This window comes from Nothobranchius furzeri, chromosome 7, assembly GCF_043380555.1.
Source record: "Nothobranchius furzeri strain GRZ-AD chromosome 7, NfurGRZ-RIMD1, whole genome shotgun sequence".
Lineage (NCBI taxonomy): Eukaryota > Metazoa > Chordata > Actinopteri > Cyprinodontiformes > Nothobranchiidae > Nothobranchius > Nothobranchius furzeri.
This window is the reverse complement of record NC_091747.1, coordinates 56501240-56523890: the sequence shown is the minus strand read 5'-3', so window position 1 is coordinate 56523890 and position 22651 is coordinate 56501240. Positions and strand designations below refer to the sequence as shown.

The window sequence follows — 22651 nt, the reverse complement described above, 5'->3', positions numbered from 1 at the left end:
GTCGTCCATTACCTGACCCATCTGAACTCAGCCTATAGGTTACTCTATTGTTCGTGTGTGTGTGTGTGTGTGTGTGTGTGTGTGTGTGTGTGTGTGTGTGTGTGTGTGTGTGTGTGAGTGAGTGTACGTTCACCTTGGAAATTGGTTGCGGGAGGGGAAGTGTAATTGTCAATTGTTTTATTCTTGGGGAGGAGGGCTGGGATGGGAATATGGGATCTATGGGGCCATTTTAATCTGTGAAGCACTTTGAGTTGCAGTTTTTTTTGTATGAAAAGTGCTATATAAATAAAGTTGATTTGATGTTTCATTAAAGAACATTAACCTCCTTTGGTGTAGCCAGTGGGGTGGCCAGCAATTTTCGTGGGGGCGCCACTGCTTGCACATCAGTGCTGTACATATTAGAATACAAAAATCCTAAATTACCATGGGAGCTAAAGAACTAAATAAGAAAACGCCAAATTCCACATATTCCCAAATCATGGATGCTCCCTTTCTGCTGGAAGAGCAACCAGACACAAACTAAGCACCAATGGCAAAAGCTTAGGAAATGACTTCCTTATTTTAGGTGTGATTGATTGTCCCCCTGACCTGCTAGACTGAAGAGGTGGTTAAGAAGCTGAGGTATACTAAGATAATTGGGCCCGGTGGTATCCAAAGCCCGGCAGGCGCTGAAAGGAGTCTCATAACACAGGTACAGGTGCAGCAGTGGCTGCAACCCTGAACTTCAGCACACCTAGGATTTGACTACCTTGAAGGAATTTTGTTTTGTTTGGTATGATTTTTTTTTTCATTATTGAATAGATGAAATATGAGATACTTGCAACTTGTATTGACATACTGGGCATGCCACAAAGGCAAAAAAAAAAAAAAGAGGACAAACAGGTGTCAAAAATACTAGAACCATTTTATTTCGTCTACACTTGGCATGAAAACAATGTCGTTCAGTCTTTAAACGCGATGTCAATCAATCAATCAAAGCTTTATTTATAAAGTGCCTTCCGCAACCTTGTCAGGAAGCCCAAGGCGCTGAACATGGTACAGTACAAAGTTAAATATAGTGAATAAATCAGAAAATAAAAGCAATTCAAATTACAAAATAAATTACAAAAAAGGTGAAACATTCTAGTAGAAGACAAATGTGTAAAACAAGGGATAGAGTGAACCAATGAAAACTGTGAGATAAAATCAACACAAAAGAGGGCCAAATTCAAACATGTTCAGGAAACGCCAAGCGGAGGAGGTGTGTTTTTAGGCGACTCTTGAAGACTGGCAGAGATGGGGACAGCCTAACTGAGGGTGTCAACTGGTTCCATAGTAACGGTGCTAGGACTGAGAAAGTCCGGTCCCCGCGAGGATGACACCTCGAACGAGGGACAACGAGCAGGCCTTGGTCAGAGGAGCGCAGAGCGTGTGATGGGGAATGATTGTTCAGGAGCGTGGCCGGATAGGGGGGACCACCACCCTGGAAGAAATTAAAAACAAAGACAGCGGTTGGAAATACCTCTCCGGCACAAGACGGACGAAACTCCCTTACCTGTTGAGAGGAGATGGAAGCTCACACCATCAGTAGAAGGATCAGAGATGGAATTTTGTTGAAGTGAAAAAGCACAGATTGGTGAACCATGAGGCTATCTGGGTCCTTCTAGCCATTTCAAATGAAGAGGTAAAAGCCAAGCATGAGCTTTTAATGATATTCTTTCCAGGAGAGAAAAATATGCATGTACTATCCTCGCCATTATCAGCAAGCCAAGGGCTCTGTTCCAATTAAGGAATGCCACAGACGGACCATTCAACAAGCAAGCACACAAACGAACCTACAATAGGTGCAGTAAAGTACCCAGTATTACAGAGCCCAGAGAAAAGCTTTTTACTTTAAAAACTATTTAATCAGGAAAATCAACGCCTCACATCAAAGGAATGGAGATGAGGGACAGGCGGATAAAGAGACTCATCAAAGAAGGAGATCCAGTTAGGGATTCAACGCCCTAATTCCCTTTCTCTTAAACCCATCGTCAGAGGGGGCACAGGGCCAATTTGCTCCCTAAATGGCTGCGTGTGAATGTGCAGATTGCTTTGCGCTGCCGCTGGGAATGTGGGCGTCTTCCTCGTTTTTCTTCTCTGCACGGAGCCTGCGAATTAGAAAAGATCCAAAGACAAGATAGGCTTTTCTGAGCCCTAGCTACCTTGCTTAAGTCCAGAACCCTGTTCCAACTTCCAGCTAATTTAATACATGTTCTAACTCAATTAATAGACTTTAATGCAGTGTTTCTTCCTTATCTTGTCTCTTTCCCAGGGATTGGGGACTTCAATTAGAGCTGCAGAGTAATATCGGCAAAAAGGTTTGGATTGTAAGTCTGTCTGAATGTTAAGACAATGACATGTCCCAGAGGCATTAAGGTTGATCATATATGCATCCTTAATCTCGAACATCTCCCTAATCTCACTTTCTGGGACTTGCCTCACATTAATGTATTGCAGTGCATAAAATATTGACAACCGGTCTTTTCCTGGCTTGGGCTTTATGTGCATTAGAGTTGAATTCATTAGTTAAAATGTCCTTTGTGGGAAAGAGAACGTCCGAGGTTTCATGCCATGATGTCTGTGTTTTCCACATGCTTATTGACCCAATCATCACCTAGGATGTTAACACTTCTACTCCTACGCTTATTTTGAGCACGCGAGATCCTATATTATTACTTCCATAGTTGTTTTTAAACATACAATTGATTCGTTTCAGCCTTGCATGCCCACAAACTACATTCGTCATAGAGAAATGCAGAAATTCTAGGACAAAGATCACATTGGTCAGTGGTATAAATAATTTAAGACGAGTATTTCTCAAGAGCACCCGTGTACCGCAAATATTTTATGCCACAGCCTCTGTGACCAGCTAAAAAGCCAGCTTGAGTACAAAAAATAGGTTCTAGATCTGATCCGAGACCAGCTTCTGCCTCGATAGGCTCCGTATCGTGCCTGCAGTTCCGATTGACCGTCCAGGCAATCAGCAATTAAAGAGCAAGTCACCCCCTACAAGAAACTTACTTCACTCCCTCTTCATGTTTGAAAAGTGCAACAAATGCTGTTGCCTGGCAGACCGAGAGGGCGGAGCCACTAACAAATACACACACACACAGGCTCACAACGGCATTGTGACATCATAATGTACCAGTTTACATCATAGCATACCTCTTAGCCAATAGCGGTGGCAGATTTAAATTCAAATGCAGTGCTGAGTTTTTACCTGACAACGGCGCAACACTGACAGTTTCAGGCACAAAATTTAAATTTTAACTAAGATGCACTGAAGTACCAAATTATTGACGACATGTGTCTGCAGCACAATTAGACACACATTTAGTTTGTCAGCAAAAAAAAGTTGATTTGGGGGTGACTTGCTCTTTAAGTACTAGTGATCAGAGAAGGCGAAAGGGGTGGGAAGAGGAGGTGGGAACCCCCCCCCCACCCCCACCCCCTTTTCCATCCCTCTCCTCTCTTGTCAGCCGAGGAAAGGCTTCACTCAGCTGGGGTGAGTTTGGCCTGGGGCTGGGCTCACTGGTGGAGGTTAACTCCAGCATAAATAAGCATCTTTGGACTCATTACAGGGATTAGAGAGTAATTCGCCTGCGAGGAAGGAGACGACTGCCGGGGTTTTGGTACAGTTTACTACAGTCTTATAGGGGCGAGGGCCCTTGAGATTACAGATGGAGAGAGATGGAAAGGCAGCAAAAGAGAGAAAGGCCAAGGGAAAAGAGAGGACGGCTGTCAAGTGTGTGCGAGTCAATCCAAGCCCCCGGCTGCCCCCTTGATCTCGAGCATGTTGGGGTGCTGTGAAAACGGATAATGGGAGTTAGAGCGACCGGGCCTGTCTGGTGAGAAGAGCACTGATTGTTCTAACTTCCCCTCATCGCTCTCTCCTCCACTTAACTAAACAAACACCCAAGAGGTAGCGCTCTATCTATTTTAATGATGTTGAAATACAATTTAGGCACAAAATACACAACAAATGCTAATTTGGCCATGATGAGAGGCATCAGAAATTCCTCCTGCATTTTTCATCAGAACAAATATTCCCATTTCAACACACACACACACACACATCCACGCTCATCATCACAGAGCCAATTTGGAGCATAAATCAACACATTCGCTCGTCAAATATATGCTCTGTGTGGTTCTCTGTAGTCTGTCCAGTTCACCCAAGACAAATAATTCTATTCAAAGTCCAGATTGAGAAACGGGGCACAGAAGTCGGTCAATATGTGCACACATACATCAAACACAGCAGACCAGTGTGTGCTCAGAAAAAAAAAGAGAGCATAATAATATTTCTATTCATAAACTCATACGTGACAAAGTCTTGGAAAAGAGGAACGACAGAAAATACCGGACTGATTTCTTTATCACCGGAGTCTCTTTACAAGAAGTGATCATCACCTTTCCACAATTTGCACGCTCATCTTGACCGACTCAGGCGCGCCTGCTTCGGCGCCACATTTGGGACAAGTAAGGTTTGCATCTGCAATGCTGTGGCTTGTGATGCAGTAGTAGCAGAACACGTGCTGGCAGCCCACAGTATGAGGCATGGTGGGCCAATCCCCACATAGTCCACACTCTTTCCACACGTCTTTCCCTTTTTTTGCTCCTTTCTTATCAGAGCTGTTCCCAAACACACAGGACAGCGCAGCTGCTTTCAGCTTCCTTACGTTGATCAGTGGTAACAGGAAGATCAGGAACTCGGCAAAGCCATGCCAAAGCAGCTCCCGGTTCATGTACTGGTAAGGCACATCTCTGACCACGTTAGGCTTACTGAAAACAGTCAGAGCTCCTGCGATTCTTTCAGCTAGAGTGGGATGCCGTCCATTCCTTAGGAAAACAAGGAAGTTGAAGAGACTAGCCAACTTTGTTAAACCAGAAACAAGGATCAGGGAGTTGCGGAGACCTAGCCGGAGCAAACTGTCGTCACTTTCAGACGCGGCTCCTCTTGAACCTAAACCCAAACATGGCAAAAAGTGGTGGGAACGCTCCTGGAGCCAACGAGGAAGTAGAGTGAGCATGGCCAGCCCCAACTTTTGCCTGGAGGAGAGCGGCGTGTACAAAGGAGACGATGAATATGTGTCATGGTAGCGCAAGCTCAGTAAAGACTGTCCCACTGTGGCATTGCTGGAGTACAGTGTGAACCTCCAAAGCAGCAGGTAAAGCAGAGCTTTCAGTTCGGGCTCCACGGGGGTGAGAACACCTGGGCGGCAGTTCTGGAAGCACTGAGTGAACTGGGTCCACAGTAGCTGCTCAAGGTTCGAGTCCAGCTCAAGGGCATCCAGTTGGCTGATCCGCAACACCGGCGTCTCCGGGCCAATGGCAGGATCTGAAGCCGTCCTTTGATGGCTGCTTTCTCCTCTTGAACCAGCTGAAAAAGATCAGATACGACAGAAAAATGTTAATAATTGTTTTAGAAATGTGGTGATCATACATTAAAAGAAAAGACTGAGTGACCAAAGACACGGTCAAGTCAGGTAATTTGCAGGGAAAAACCCAACAATTTCTGTAACAGTTCTAACATTTAAAGCGGTGTTGTTTAATTTCACTGGCGATAGGAAAAGTACATACCTAGATCCTTGCATGCAAACAGCATTTTTGTGTTAAGAGTAAGAACTTTCCGACGATTGGCAATTAGGGTCAAAATCCCCGGGAGTGCAATTTTTGAACAAGTACTTCATCAGATTGTTTAACCTCCAACAACATGACAAACACATAAGACTCTGTGTCATCACTGGCAACGAGCGAACAGGTAAATGTTAGGGTTGGGCGTTGAATCAAAAATTTATCGTTTTCGAAATGTGTGCCTCTTATCGAGATAATTTTCCCATGTCAATAAATTTGGTAATAAAAAATGAAAAGATGTGTGTAGATTGGCAACGTTCATGTCCCTTTAGGAAGCTGTACCACCTTGAGTCACATAAAAATGTGACTTAACGTAATACATGTGACAGCCCCATCTAGTGGACACCTACCTGTAGTTATCGTCCATTTATCGTTATCGAGGTGAAATCCTCAATACATCGTGATATTGATTTTAGGCCATATCGCCCAGCCCTAGTAAACGTGTAAAACAACATTTATGAATGGCGAAATTAAACGCAAAGTAAATGCGTTTTGTCCTCACGGGTTCACGCAGAAGGAAACGTGGCGTCTAAAATGCCGTCTCCCAGAGACTTAAACCCGAGCCCACGTATTTTAAACCTGATTTTTATGGTTATATGTTACAAAGTCGCCATTATTTTTTCAACAACTGGACATCATTTAATTCATTAATGGTAAAAACTACACATTGTCACTTTAATGCAGCAACACGCCAGAATTTGTCTAAAACGACCATTAACGGGGCTCAGCTACATCGTGACTTAACACTTTATCCACACGAAACATAGCATTTGATCTTTTCAAGCTATAAACTAAATATATAGAGAAGAACTTGTGTGAAAGGACAACTCTGTCATCGGGAGGAATGAGGCCCTGAAGGGGAAGCCCATCCTGTTAGAAAGGTTATTTTTCTTTACATAGAAACGGAAATCACTTTTCACATGTAAAACCCGTCCTTAATGCAAGCTTTGAGCTACGGCATACAGAGGAGCAGGGGGTCTTAGAATGCTTTTCCCAGTGAATAAACACACACAATCCTACACACTACGCACACACACCGTCACACAGGAGGTGAAGCCAAAGGGGGCCCTTGGTTCCTGCTCCCTCTGGAGATAGGGGTGTGTGTACAAATCACATCACTAGGGATTAGGCTAACGGCACAGTCTCTGGTACACCGTAAACATCTGCCAAATGCGGAACAATTTTCCCCCTCCATAGATTCAGCTCCATATGGGATCTCGCCATTGTGCGGTCTGGGCTAGTTTGTGCAGCGTACGTTTCCAAACTCCTCATAGTTCTCTAGTTTTATCTGCCCGAGCCCAATTGAAATGCTTAAGGAGTGGAAGACTAACAAATACGGGGAGAGAGATGCAAAAGGCCAGAGAGAGAGAGGGACAGAGACGCACGGAGGCCTTTTTTGACAGTAGCTTTTGTGTCTCCACGAACAGGATTTGTTACGAGGCTTTAAAAGAGATTTCCGCCGGGTGAATATGGCAGTTGTGACAGAAAGAGAAAGATGATGGTCACTTTAGATGTTTCTCAAGGAGGTTAAGCAAAAAAAAAAAAAAAAAAGCCCAGCACACGGAGGCAATGCAGGGCTTTTATTTTGATGCACAGGACCATCTGTTTAATAGTCGGATGGTGTCTCCTGGCTCTGAGTTGGAATTAGCAAATGAATGAAAAAAAGAGTGAATTTACGCTGAAGTAAGCAGGTATGACAAATTCATTGAGCTGCATTTGAAATCCTGGCATGTTTGGTGACTAGAACCTCATCTGTGACGGGAATAAAGTTTGGATTTAAAAAATATATGGGAGGTAGTTTGAATGTGTACTGAAACCAATAAACAGGCTCCGTTTGTTCAGCTTAATCCGAAAGTTTATTTTTGATGGAAGAAAATGAGGAGATTATGTGTGTGTGTGTGTGTCTGACTGACTACGCTCAAATGTCAAGGATGGCCTTGATCTATGCAGAGCTCTAAGTAAATTTATCAGTCCATAGCTGCACACACACACACACACACACACACACACACACGTAATACACACTGCCAGGTGGTGGAAATCCTTGTCACAGCAGCAGCTCTCCCGAGAGCGTAAGCCCGGCCGGGTCCAATAGTCTTTTCAAAGCCTTTTATTGAGCAGTTTACAAGTTATGAATGAATATGTTTTATTTGGGGAAACACGATATTGACAGCCACCTATCAATAGTAATGTGACTATTGTCAAGGGTCTGTCAATATTAATGTAATTATGATGTAGCGGGATCAGAGGGAGGCAGGAGTCGAGGGCCAAGTAACATCTCCTGCCCACTGCCATATCAATAGCTGGGATTGTTATTGACAGCTTCCCTTCAGACTTGCAGCACTTGCCAAATATATAACAAGCAGGCACTTCAGTCAATGCAGGGCTGCCTATAAAAATTAGGCATTTGGATTTACATGGCTTTTACTATGGACAGCTGGAAATCCATGTTTCTTATGTAATAATCAAAAGTCACAGTCAATATGAGTGTTTACACAGCAAGGTGTGTGTGTGTGTGTGTGTGTTTTAGAGGGCAGACAGTTGGCAAACAAAAAGAGTTACAATTTCAAGAGACAAAAGGTTTTTCTTTAAAGGCAGTGGTACTAAAACCACGAGCCAAGGGCCAGTAGTCAGACTGCCTCAAACAATACAAACGTTTCAGAAATGAACCGTTTAATACACACTAGTCTGCAGTGTTTTAACACACACACACTGGTCACTTTTCTGGGAGGTTCTGGTATATACGAGGGCTGCACGGTATTAGGAAAACCTGCGATATTCGATAACGGTGCTTAATATTGCGATATCGATATTACCCACGATAAATGAACAAATACTAAAGTATGCAGTGTTGATGTCGTCTGGCGTGTGATGTCTGCTCTGGGCTCAAAGCAAACAAAAACTAATGCATGAAATCCATTACAACAGAACCTTTTTATTGAAAAAATATGCAGCTGCACCTGCTACTGTATTAGCAGCAAAACAACAAACTGCGTGCATGCAGTTTCTCAGTGACTTTAAAACATCACCTCCACCATAAAACTTTTTCTGATGCTCCAAATACAGAAAAGCATCCCTTACCAGGGTTTTTTGATTTAATCAAAAAAAAAAAAATTCTTAAAATAAGTTTAAATATTAATTAATAGTCAACATCAGTTAAATGCAACAGCAAATTCTCTCATTGCTACTGAACATTTTCTCCACTTATGTGGTTATGATTGCTGGGCCAAACTAGGAGAATATTAAGATTTTCTGAGGGAAAAACAATTGTCTACCTTTCAGAAGAGGAACTGGCAAACAAACTACATGGAAAACATGTGAAAACGTTTGTTTTTAACCCCAAACTGAACGAGTTTACCTAGATCTTAAAAAGCAGCTCAGATGATGAAACTGCAACTATGATTCTGATAACAAGCTAACAAATTGAACTAGCTCCTCTTAAGATAACCGGCTAGCTGAGCTTCTGACTGACAGTTTATGTGCAGCAGCAAATCAACTATCCTGATTAACGAGGTTATAAAAGATCATAAATGAAAAATCACTTTGATGTGTGGGGGAACTTTTCCAGGCCCTCTTTAGCAGGGTGGGACTGGGAGGAGAGTGCTGTAGCCTTTTAGCTGGAAGCTAACCGGAGCCTGGGGCTAACATCACCACCCGGTGGAACACTAGCGACATGGAGGTAGGTTGGCTCACCGGCACGTGTCGGAGTCAGCCCGGTAAAAATTATTAACGACACCGAGCGGACTCAACGTTCACGTTTGAAAGCAGCGCTGATTCCAGAAACCTCAGCACAAAGTGCGTTCGTTGCTCTGAGCCAGCATGACGAACAAGGGAACGGCGCCGCTAACTCAGTTCGGGTTTGCTTTCCATCCTAAGGGTCTACGTAGGGGGCGGGCGTATTACGTGAATGGACCCATCTGATTGGCCGCATATCAGATGGGCTACATTTGATTGGTCAAATAATACTTCCGCGTAAAAAACAGAGCTGTTTTACAAAAAGTCGATGTATGACACGGATGGAAATGTTGAACCAAACATTTATCGCTGTTTTTGACGTGCTTTGCGATGGGCCTATCGCACGTCCTGTTATCCCGATGATGATAATTTTTCGATATATTGTGCAGCCCTAGTATATACTAATATGATAGCACATCCATGAAGCCCAGTGAACTCATTGTCATGTTCAAGAAACCAGTTTCAGATTATCTGAACTTTGTGGCTCGGGCATTTGACTAGGAAGCCTCCTGGATGCTGCCCAGTGAGGTTTTCTGATTTGTAGCCTCAGTATCCTATTAGGTGACACTTGTGACACCCAGTGTGGTCTTCTGCTGCTGGAGTCCACCTTCTTTAGGTTCAACATGTTGTGGTTCAGAGACACTATTCTGCAGACCTCGGTTCCAATGAATGGTTCTTGGAGCAAAAGTTGCTTTTCTATTATCTCAAACCATCCTGCTCATTCTCTGACCTCTCACATCAGAAGACATTTTCAATCACACTCAGTAGATATCATCTCCTTTTTTTGGGACCATTCTCTCTAAACCACCAGAGACAGTTGATAAAAATCCGGGCAGATCAGCAGCTTCTAAGCATTTCAACAGGTACACCTAACTGTGTGGCCAATGACTGTAGGTGTAACAATAAAAGTTTATGTTATGAAGTTTATTGTATTTTGTTATGCATGAGCTGTGGTGCCAGCAAGGTCAGGAACCACTGCTTTACATTTACATACATCTAGACCAGGGATGTCCACTCCTGGTTCTAGAGGGACACTGTCCAGTATGGCTGCAACTAACGACTATTTTAATAGTCGACTAGTCACTGACTATTGAAACGATAATTCGACTAATCGGAAAATTATTCAATTTTTCTTAAATTTAGGATGAGATTGCTTTAATTATGTGAAAAATGATAATAAACACAAGAAAGATGGGTACTTCAATGGAAAATGAATATTTTATTGAACTTTGCTGCTGAAAGGCCAATTCATGCTAACAGTAAATAAAAATATCCTGTCTAACACCAATTAGGTACAGTGCTCTGTCAGTATAGACATAAATGCATAAATAAAATTCAAATACTTTTGTCAGGCACAGTCGGGCATAACGTTAAATCTTTTTAAAAAGCAAAAATAAGTTTAAAAAATGTACATCCAAAATAAAACATATTGGCTTTTGTCTCTCGTCTCGTCTCGTCTTCCTCCGCTTATCCGGGTCCGGGTCGCGGGGGCAGCATCCCAACTAGGGAGCTCCAGGCCGTCCTCTCCCCGGCCTTGTCCACCAGCTCCTCCGGCAGGACCCCAAGGCGTTCCCGGACCAGATTGGAGATGTAACCTCTCCAACGTGTCCTGGGTCGACCCGGGGGCCTTCTGCCGGCAGGACATGCCCGAAACACCTCCCCGGGGAGGCGTCCAGGAGGCATCCTGACCAGATGCCCAAACCACCTCAACTGGCTCCTTTCGATCCGGAGGAGCAGCGGTTCTACTCCGAGTCCCTCCCGAATGTCCGAGCTCCTCACCCTATCTCTAAGGCTGAGCCCGGCCACCCTACGGAGGAAACTCATTTCGGCCGCTTGTATCCGCGATCTCGTTCTTTCGGTCATTACCCAAAGCTCATGACCATAGGTGAGGATTGGGACGTAGATCGACCGGTAAATCGAGAGCCTGGCTTTCTGGCTCAGCTCCCTCTTCCCCACGACAGATCGGCTCAGCGTCCGCATCACTGCAGACGCCGAACCAATCCGCCTGTCGATCTCCCGATCCCTCCTACCCTCACTCGTGAACAAGACCCCGAGATACTTAAACTCCTCCACTTGAGGTAGGACCTCTCCCCCGACCCGGAGGTGGCAAGCCACCCTTTTCCGGTCGAGAACCATGGTCTCAGATTTGGAGGTGCTGATCCTCATCCCAGCCGCTTCACATTCGGCCGCGAACCTACCCAGCAAGAGCTGAAGGTCAGAGCTGGATGAAGCTAGGAGGACCACATCATCCGCAAAAAGCAGAGATGAGATTCTCCTGCCACCAAACTCGACACACTCCACACCACGGCTGCGTCTAGAAATTCTGTCCATAAAAGTGATGAACAGAACCGGTGACAAAGGGCAGCCCTGGCGGAGTCCAACCCTCACTGGGAACAGGTCCGACTTACTACCGGCTATGCGGACCAAACTCACGCTCCTCTGGTAAAGGGACTGAATGGCCCTTAACAGAAAGCCACCCACCCCATACTCCTGGAGTGTCCCCCACAGGGTGCCCCTGGGGACACGGTCATAAGCCTTCTCCAAATCCACAAAACACATGTGGATTGGTTGGGCAAACTCCCATGCCCCCTCCATCACCCTTGCAAGGGTATAGAGCTGGTCCACAGTTCCACGGCCAGGACGAAAACCACATTGCTCCTCCTCTATCTGAGATTCAACTATCGATCGGACCCTCCTCTCCAGTACCTTGGCGTAGACCTTTCCAGGGAGGCTGAGGAGTGTGATCCCCCTATAGTTGGAACACACCCTCAGGTCACCCTTCTTAAAGATGGGGACCACCACCCCGGTCTGCCACTCCCTAGGAACTGCCCCCGATGACCACGCAATGTTGTAGAGACGTGTCAACCATGACAGCCCTACAACATCCATAGCCTTGAGATACCCAGGACGAACCTCATCCGCCCCCGGGGCTCCGCCGCTGTGTAGTTGTTTGACTACCTCAGCAACTTCTGCCCCCGAGATCGGACAGTCCATCCCCAGGCCTCCCAGCTCTGGTTCCTCCTCGGAATGCGCATTGGTGGGATTGAGGAGCTCCTCAAAGTATTCCTTCCACCGTCCGACTATAGCCTCAGTTGACGTCAGCAGCTCCCCATCCCCACTGTAAACAGTGTGAGCGAGTTGCTGCCTTCCTCTCCTGAGGCGCCGGACAGTTTGCCAGAACCTCTTTGGAGCCGATCGATAGTCTTTCTCCATGGCCTCACCAAACTCCTCCCACGTCCGAGATTTTGCCTCGGCAACTGCCACTGCTGCACCCCGCTTGGCTATCCGGTACCTGTCTGCTGCCTCCGGAGACCCACAGACCAGCCACGCCCTGTAGGCCTCCTTCTTCAGCCTGACGGCTCCCCGAACCTCTGGTGTCCACCAGCGGGTACGGGGGTTGCCACCACGACTGGCACCGGCCACCTTACGGCCACAGCTAGCAACAGCCGCCTCGACAATCGCAGAGTGGAACAAGGCCCACTCGGACTCAATGTCCCCCACTGCTCTCGGGACGTGGTCAAAGCTCTGCCGGAGGTGGGAGTTGAAGACCGTCTTGACAGGTTCTTCTGCCAGGCGTTCCCAGCAGACCCTCACTATGCGTTTGGGTCTGCCAGGTCTACGCGGCATGTTCCCTTGCCATCTGATCCAACTCACCACCAGGTGGTGATCAGTTGACAGCTCCGCCCCTCTCTTCACTCGGGTGTCCAAAACATACGGCCGCAGGTCAGATGATACGACTACAAAATCTATCATCGACCTGTGACCTAGGCTGCCCTGGTACCAAGTGTACCGGTGGGCATCCTTATGTTCGAACATGGTGTTCGTTATGGCCAAACTGCGGCTTGCACAGAAGTCCAATAACAAAACACCGCTCGAGTTCAGATTAGGTGGGCCGTTCCTCCCAATCACACCCCTCCAGGTCAAGCTGTCATTGCCCACGTGAGCATTGAAGTCCCCCAGCAGGACAATGGAGTCCCCTGATGGAGCACTATCTAGCACTCGTCCCAGGGACTCCAAAAAGGGTGGGTACTCTGAACTGATATTTGGCCCATAAGCACAAACAACAGTCAGGACCCGTTCCCCGACCCGAAGGCGCAAGGAAGCTACCCTCTTGTCCCCCGGGGTAAACCCCAACACACAGGCAGAGAGTCTCGGAGCTAACAAAAAGCCAACCCCAGCCCTCCGCCTCTCACCCGGAGCAACTCCAGCAAAGTAGAGTGTCCAACCCCTCTCCAGGTCTCGGGTTCCAGAGCCAATGCAATGTGTCGAGGTGAGTCCGACTATATCTAGCCGGTACCGCTCAACCTCTGCCACAAGCTCCGGCTCCTTCCCCGCCAGCGAGGTGACGTTCCATGTCCCAAAAACTAGTTTTCTTGTCCGGGGATTGGACCGCCAAGGCTCCCGCCTTGGTCTGCCACCCGATTCGCATTGCACCGGACCCTTCATGTTCCTCCTGCGGGTGGTGGGTCCACAGTTGGACGAGCCCATGTATCCGGTTCGGGCTGGGCCCGGCCGGGCCCCATGGGCGAAAGCCCGGCCACCAGGCGCTCGCTCACGGGCCCCAACCCCAGGCCTGGCTCCAGGGTGGGACCCCGGTAACCCTCCGGGCCGGGTACTCCGACTCTTCATTTTAACCGCCATGAAAGATCCTTCGAACCGTTCTTTGTCTCACCCTTCACCTAAGACCAATTTGTCATGGGAGACCCTACCAGGGGCACTAAGTGCCCCAGCCAACATAGCTCCTAGGATCATTAGGGCACTCAAACTCCTCCACCACGATAAGGTGACGGTTGGCTTTTGTGTTATTTAAATCTTACCGAGGTGAGTCAGACTCTGTTTCATTCAACTGTCCGACGTGCTTTCTCGTTAAGTGTTCATGCATCACCGAGGTGCTGCCGTGATACGTGAGGTCTGCTTTGCAAATAGGGTTGTCACGGTAACCGGTGTAGTGGTGAACCCCGGTAAAAAAGTTGACAATAATAATAACCGTCTTGTTTTAAAAAAACGATATAATCTCGGGGTTACCGTGGCTGCGGTGTAGGCGTGGTGACCCTTACCAGCCACCGTATCATCTGCTGAAGTTGCCGGCGGCACATGCGCACTTTGTTGTTTACAACCCAAACTTTCTTGAAGCTAAAGCTGAAATAATGGCCAAAGGAGGAGACGGCAGCGCTCGGGACATTTATCATCCCTCAAAGAAGACAAAGTGGGAAGTACGGGCATTTTTTAGATATTTGAAGAATGCCGAGGGACAGTTGATGGAAGGCGGCTATCCTGTTTGCAGCACGTGCAGAAAAAGTGTCTGTGAAAGGCAGCAACGTTTCAAATCTCATGACACATCTGCGTGACCATCACCCACAACTCTACAGTCAACGCAAGGCAAGCTAATGTTAGCGTTTTAGCTAAAATGCGTGATCCGAGGATTTGGGTGGAGGGACAATGCAACGAGTCGCTATATAAAGCAGCCGCAGCGCCGCTACCTGCATATAAACCGTGTCGCGGACACCCCCATGTTGAAATGACGCTATGCATTACGGGGCTCCCAGGGGCAGATAAGAGTTGGTCTCTCTCCGAGAATAATTATGAATTTAATATATTTTCCTGATATAGGGTTTATTACTTAAGCAAGGGTGAAAAAGTATCTGATTAGAAGGCTACTTGAGTACTGAGTATCATCTGATCTAATATTTTTTAAATGATGACATCAAACAGACAAAAAATAAGAAGTTAGGGGCAAGTTTTGGTATTTCAAAGACTAAAGGGAAAAAATGTAAACAAATAAACAACATAATTACAAAATAACACATTTTAGGCAAAATTTAGACACAAACTGAGGACAATGTTTCCTGACATACAGGGTTTATGTAATTGTGTGAAAATGTAGCACGTTTAAAAAAATACCGCGATAATGCCGAAAACCGTGGTAATTTTGGTCACAATAACTGTGAGGTTAAATTTTCACACTGTGACAACCCTATTTGCAAATGATGCAGATAATCTTTTTATTCGCCAAATCCAGGCTAGAATGCTCTCAAATTTTAGATGCTTTGGTACGCGTAGCTGCTGTGTTGGACCCCGCCATTTCTGTTAGTTGGCGCTCAGCAGAGAAGCTATTGCGCGTGTGCGACTCTCGGCAGAGATTGTAATGAAGTGAGATGCCTCACTCGGTCAGAAAAAACACGTCTGGCGACAACGTCGACAATGAAATTCATTGTCGACTATTTCTGTTGTCGATATTTGTCGACAATGTTGACGAATCGTTGCAGCCCTACAACTGTCCAGTATGTTTTAGTTGTTTCCCTGCTCCAACAAACTCTATTCAATGATCAATTGCCTTTTCGGAAGACCATAAAGCTCTGCAGATGTCAGTTCACCACCTGCTGAATCAAACCAGGTGTGCTGGACCAGAGAAACAACAAAACATACAGCCTAGGGCAGGGATTGACGGCATCCAGCATGTTTTAGTTGTTTCCTTGCTACCAAATAGTCAATTTGCCAGTTCATTAGCTCATCACGCTCTCCAGAAACTGTCAATTCCCTGCTGAGTGAAATCAGGTGTGCCGAAGCAGGGAGGCACCTAAAATATGATGGATACCGGCCCCCAGGGAAGGAAGTTATCTACCCCTTGCTTAGGGCATCTCTGGGGCCAGAATTGGGCACCCCCTGATTGTGACAGTTAACAAATGTGTGCCCCCCCCCCAAAGAAAAAACAACTGATTTAGCTGGTTGTTGACAACCAGAATCAGAAAGTGCATTATAGGTCCTTGTTAAAAATCTACAGAAAATAAAGAAGCCGCGATGCTTTATTAAAGCAGTTAAAACATAAAATATTAAAGGAAATACTAAAGGGTATTTTGATTCAGGTCAGATGAGTTGATTTCAATCTAGTTCCATTAGCTTGTGCATCTTCAGACAAAGATAGCTCACTGACTCGAGGCTGACTGCCACAGCTTACAGAAAACAACAACGAAAATGTCCAATCTAACATGAAACCAACTGTAACACAGCTTCAAGGCAAATGGGGGCCATGGCCACTGACGAAGAGCCGAGGCTACAAAAGCATACAAAGCATCAGCCTAAAGCCTCGGAGCAGAAATGGGTCCTCTGAAAGCTAGACAATGGGCTGTTATGGCAGCTAGCCTGCAGAAAGACAGACAGGCAGACAGACAAAGAGGCAGACACGTCAGACAACGCGTCATGAAACCGCCAGCTGGGAGCTCCGAGTTATCATTTAGTGATACAGTGAGGCAAAAAAGAAAAAGGCTGGAAAGATAACTAAGGTGAAAAAAAGGGGAGGGGAAACACAGATAAGCTCAAACCCCTCCCTGGGAGCTGACCTTGAGACTGATGGTCACAACAAAGGAGGAGTGAACATTCCTGAAGCGCACACACACACCTCGGCCACGCTGAGGTGCGGGCATCCAGGGAATAGCCTATAGACGGATGAAGACCGCAGTTTTTTCTTGACCTTGGCTTTGGTGTCTAGGGAGGAGAGCAGGGTGTTTAGGGCAGGGGACGGGAGACAGGGTGGTGGTGAAGGGGGTGGGGGTAGTTTGAGATGGAGCATCTCAGGGGAACTGCATTTTGTTTTTTCTGCAGCAGAAATGCTACGAAGCCACTTGCAGGGCCATTATTCCACGCCTCTGGACACAATGAATCCAACAGTCTTAATTCAGGTTGTTATGTATTGTAATGCTTAAATTACTAAGCACTTATCTATGGTTGTTAGCATAATTCATGGCCAAAATTGTACTGAAATGTTCACTTGGCTTTTCATGATGCTCGAAGATCGAAATAAGCTACGCATCGCCAAAGCACGCTGAATCGCAGCTGTACGCTTCTTCTCTGGTTCGAGTACATTCATTTGTGTAGGAGCTAGGGAGAACACTACATTTCTTTTTCTTGAACTCACTCTTTTTATTGTCCTTCTTTCGCCAAGAACAAGTAAAGCCTATTAGTCGAGGCCTGCTAATGTCCTCACTATGAAAAAGGATGAGGACGTCTGATTTAAAACTTTTAAGGGAGTGATGTCATACAGCAGGCAAGGGGAATTACACGGACGCTAAGATCACCCAGGCGGTAACCAGACTAATTGTTATGAGTCTGTTTCATGAAAAATGAATGTGTGCAGATGCAAAGGGGGGTCTTCTGGCTGTGTGTGCATCACACACTAATGCTTTATCAAGGCTCCCCTTTCTCTAATCACGCTCGACTCCTCGGAGCCATGGGGCGAAAGCCAAGTTAATGCCCGAACACACACACACACACACACACACACAAAAACCACATCAGTCAGAAGCATACACCGACACACAAAAATGTGCTCTCCTTATTTGGTTTGGGCAGGAGGTAAATTATTTAAAAGAATTAATTGATTTCATGAGTACGAAGGTTGAGTATGCTAAAACCGTATGAGTAGTAAGTGAAAGAGTTTGCAGAAAGCAACTTAAAGTCATGAAACATTAAAGAGAAGCAAAGCACAATGAATGTGGAGGAAAAAGCATTGCAGCTAATAAACGCCAGAACTGGATTTGTGTCGTTCAGATTCAATCGGAACAATTCATGCAAATAAAATGTCATTCCACGGAACATCTGACCAGCGTAATTTCTTCCTAATTTCTCCTTAAGCATGAAAAGCTTAGGAACGATGAAGAACAAACATATTTTCAGTGATTTACTTTTGTTTAGGGGTAAACAAATGTCTAGACTACCAGAAGGCTGCTTTTGTCTAGTCCCTAGCAGATTTAAAGGCTACAGCAGGATAAAAAATGCAAGTTTGTCAGTTAAACGTTTTAAGATACGTTTCATTATTCAACTCAAATTGGACATTTTAAGTGACGATTTTTGTTGAACAGATAAATAGCTTTCAGGTGACATGCACGATTCCGATAAACTGAAGTTACAGGAAATTTATTTAAATTATGTTTCATTTAATTTCTCAACATAAATGTCTGAAATTTGAACTGAAATATGATGTAAAACAGTACCAAAATGACATAACATTAGCAATCAAATGACACCTACTATCCCAGTAAAGTACTTTCTTAAATGCACTTAAAAATGTTTCCTCTCTGACTTAAAGTAACACTAAAAAGTGTTTTAAACTTTAAGCTAGAGCTTTAACATTGATCTCAGTGATTGTTGAGTTAGAAACTTGACCAGTTTCATATCTGACACCACTCTGCTGACCAAAAACTGCACTTGACAGTTTTGTGGAGCGGGCAGGTGTCCAAGGGGTTGCTTTTTACCCGCTTTACCAATGTTAACTTTAATGCTAGCAGTTAGCACTTTCAGTTCGACAATCGTCAATATAAAGCATAAGAAAAAAATAAGTTTGCTTTTTTTGTTGGCATCATAGTGGAGCCTGGAAGTAAAAGACAGAATGCAACGTCTTTGGAGGCGAAGCAAAGAACTAAAACCAGAGTGAACATCGACGAGGACTGCACTAGTTTGAGGAAGCTAAAGGAGACTACAAAATCACAGACTGATGGTGACCTGGCTTTGTTGCTACTACTGGACTTGTACGCAATATATTTGGTCCATAACTGTGGATCTTTTTACTTCATTGTTTATTTTAGTATTAGTTGGCTCATGTTAGTGTTGGCTCATTGTTAGCGCTAGCTACAGCAGGGTTTGTTTAAATAGGTGTAATTCCACTTTTAACCAGCAGGGCGGAGGAGCAGGAAACTGCTCACGAAAGTCTCACTTGTTCACAAGAAAGGTCGCCAACTCTGCATCAGTCTAGGTACGTCCTCAAACGCTCATGCACACTCTGTGATTGACATCTAGCGGTCGTTTAACAATATTGGTTAATGCAGAACGGCGCTCAGTTGAAAACACATGGGGCTCTACAGGACGGAGGATAGGCTTGGTCAAAAAACAAACAAAAAAGTCGTATTACCTACATTATATCACAGTACATGTTAAGATAATCACTTTCATGGATTTCAAAGAATTCTACATAAATCATGAAATGGGATAAACTCCAGAATTGAACTTTAAATTAATTTGCAGCGATATTTTTGGACAGGAGGGGAGTGCATGGTGTAAAGATGTTACACCCACCAAAACAACACCTAAACAAATACAAAGACTGGTCAGGGCAGTTTGGTGGCGTGCCAATCACACTGCTCTATTGCTTTGGTGGGTGGGATGTTGCGACGGAGCAAAACAACTAACCCTGGCTTTCCACGGGAGCCATCAGCAGCGCGTTACTGCAGCAGCACGTCATAGCTGCTGATAGGAACCGCTGTGGTCAACAGAACCTTTTCCACTGGAGCCGTCAGCAGCGCGAGTCGGCCGCGTCTCAGGAGCAGCATGTCGCAGCCTTAACGCGCCGGTTCTATTTTCTACGCGCGACACCTCTGAAACGGGTCAAGTTCGACATTTTTGGGGAAGGAAAGACAGGAAATTGGACGCGGAAATGGAGAGAAGCTACTGAGATTTTCAGAATAAAGAACGTACTGCTTTCTGGTCGCTTTACTTTTAAAAAAGGTTACTAACTGTGCGTCCCCGTGAGAAGTTATCACCTAGCTAGCGGCCTCCTTTGTTTTTCAGGTCCGTACTGGCGATTATAAAACGGACAGAACATAAAACACAAACCATGTTGTAGTTTTCTCCTGCTTGTTGTTGTGTTTACTGACAAAGTCACTCGTGTGACTTCGTGCTCGGTCGGTGACAGCTGCTCCCCTGCTGCTTCGCGTCTCGTGGGAAGGGCCAAGCAGCAGCTTACGCGAGCAAGACGTGCTGCTGCAGTAACGTGCTGCTGACGGCTCCGGTGGAAACCCGGGGTAAGATGGTGTTGGCTCATTTGAAACTTTGGACTTGGGCTTTTCTTGAGCAGATAGAGCAGAACGATATCCGTAGTGGTGAGTAAGCCATGTTCAACGTCCAATAACATGTGGAGACAGTTTGAAAGACGATGGTAGATTCTGCCTCGGGACTGACCTTTTCCAATGGGCCATGTCTAGACTCATTCATATATAGGATGGTTTTCCAGGATTCTAATTCACACCAGTCACAGCAGATGAGGAAAACATATAGTTTATACTTTTGAGATAAATTGTAATTGGCCAAGTTTAGTTTCAACAGGTCTCAGTGTACCTTATCATACTGTAAACCTGTGTCCTTTTTTATGATACAAATTCAATTAAAAAAAAGACTATTTTCCTAGAACAGTTTTAATGCCACTATCGCTTTATTTTATCTGGAAATGTTAAAAAATGCCCTTGTGGCTGCAGTCACACACAAACAAATAAAATACCCAGATTAAACAAGGATTATGAAACAACCATACAATTAAAAAAAACAATCTTTATCAACCAAAACCTTCAGATCTACAATCAGGAACATAAATATCTCACAGCCAAGTTATGTACTTTATTTAGTTTCTTCTGCCAATCGGTTAACATTAAAACCTAATCCGTCCTATTTGATAATAATTCAAGAGCATTATGTGATAATCGTGGTGGGGATTTGGTTTTGGCAGAGTTTAGGAGCATACAGCCAACACCGAAAGAGAGAGAGAACCAACACAGATGAGACCAGAGGGGTGGTGTGTAGGTTTAGAGAAATCAGTGAGTAGTTTCCTGAAAATCAATAAGATCAACTTTGCCTTGAAACACAGTGCAGACGGCTTTAATCTCCAGGCCTGATTATTTCAGGGAATAATGGGAATTTTATGATTGGGAGCAGGACACACTCGTCATGGAGACAATGGTCCTAATAAAAGTTTCAATATTTATACCTTAACGCACAAAATTAATGCTTATTCATATCGATTAGACTGTGTGGTACACGTAATAAACGCAGAGTCAGGATTTCAGCACTTGTTGGGACGTTAAATGCAGCATAGAGGCGGAAAACACAGATAAACCTCAGTACTTGGAGGTGAGTGGAGCAGCGCGAGGTCTACCAATAATAAAACACAACGAACGGAGACGCATTATGGATAACTGCAACATTAACACAATGCTGGAAACACGTATGCATGTTTTTGTGTTCTGTGTAACGTATAAAATGCATATTTACCCATTTCTCTGCACGTTAATATCGAAAGCAAGCTGCCTTCCCAGCTAAAATGCGGATTATTTGTTTTCCTGGATTGCACAATCTTGCCCCGCCTCTTAAACAGAATTAACCAATGGCAAATGAGAAAGTCATGATTGACAGCTATTGTACCCAATCAGTTACTGCAACGCTAAAACGTGTGATCTAAAGGGGAAGTGTTCGTTTTTTTTAATTCATAAATTTCTGGGTATTTTGTTGCAATTACGACTCAGAAAGAAGAAAAAGTTAAAGAGCTTGATACCCCAAAGAGCACATCATGTGTCTACATGTCACTCATAATGTTCTGTCAATTTGAGGCTTGTTAATATTAAATAAGTGATAATAATAAAAGCTTTCATTCCAAACACACACGCGTGCACGCGTGTGTGTGTGGTATGAAAACACAAAAACTGGATTAGACTCTTGTGCACAGGATGGCATACACACTCACTGGCCACATTATTGGGTACACCTTGGCATAGATTCAACAAGGTACTGGAAACAGTCCTCAGAGATTTTGTTCTATGGCATGATAACATCACACAACCGCAGCAGATTGGTTTCCAATCTTGTATTGCACAATTTTGATGAGCCTGTGCGAACTGTAGCCTCAGTTTCCTGTTCTTAGCTGACAGGAGTGGTACCCGGTGTGGTCTTCTGCCGTCGCCCATCTGCTTCAAGGTTCGACGTGTTGTGCATTCAGAGTCTCTTTGGTCTGCCAAATAAATAAACATAAAGTGGCCAGTGAGTGTATGTGACGGAGAGAGAGAATAAACAACAACAAAAATTCAAATTTTATGCAACCAATATTTTTTGGGTCTGCATCCAGTAAATGTGGCTCTGTATCAAAGATTTGCTCTCTTGAGCCCCATTCCCACCTGTACCGGGTCGGCCCAGGCCGGGTAGCCCCAGTCGGCCCCAGCCTGGCCCGGTTGATTCCACACATCCTTGCCTTAAGCCCATGTGGGCTGATTCTACCCACCAATCAGAGGCTTGCTCTAATGGAAGGTGTGAATTTGCTGTCAGCAGTGGGCGTGTTGGCCCTGGTCGGCCTGAAGCAGTACCCCTCGGGAAGAGGGCCGAGAATGAGCCTTGGTTGGCCCGGGAAAATTCCAGGCCACCCAGATATGTAAACAACCTATGCTACCCGGCCCGAGCCGACCCGGTACAGGTGGGAATGGGGCTTTGCAGAACCCTGCACTAGAACCTA

General features: G+C 45.2%; 1 protein-coding gene across 2 annotated transcripts; it reads right to left on the bottom strand.

Annotated features, from left to right (window-relative positions):
• Positions 1-885: 885 nt before the first annotated feature.
• pex2 (peroxisomal biogenesis factor 2) lies at positions 886-21512 on the bottom strand. 2 transcript variants are annotated; one of them, XR_008565914.2, is made up of 3 exons: positions 21424-21512; positions 1535-5404; positions 886-1462 (listed from the first exon to the last, which is right to left on the bottom strand). XR_008565914.2 is itself a non-coding variant. In XM_015955386.3 (3 exons), exons 1-3 carry the CDS (start codon positions 21425-21427, stop codon positions 1429-1431), a joined length of 1008 nt encoding a protein of 335 aa, XP_015810872.3. In that variant the 5' UTR covers positions 21428-21512; the 3' UTR covers positions 886-1428. The 2 variants fall into 2 exon arrangements, 1 of the variants encoding a protein (XP_015810872.3); XM_015955386.3 differs by having other exon boundaries at positions 4435-5404.
• Between the last annotated feature and the right edge of the window lie 1139 nt (positions 21513-22651).

What these genes read in the sequence shown, in the direction of transcription:
- pex2 (XM_015955386.3), bottom strand. An exon ending in AGCGTGCAAATTGTGGAAAG is followed by an intron (nt 1,463 to 4,434) that starts GTGATGATCACT and finishes AATTTCTTCCAG; the next exon opens with GGTGGTGGTCCCCCCTATCC.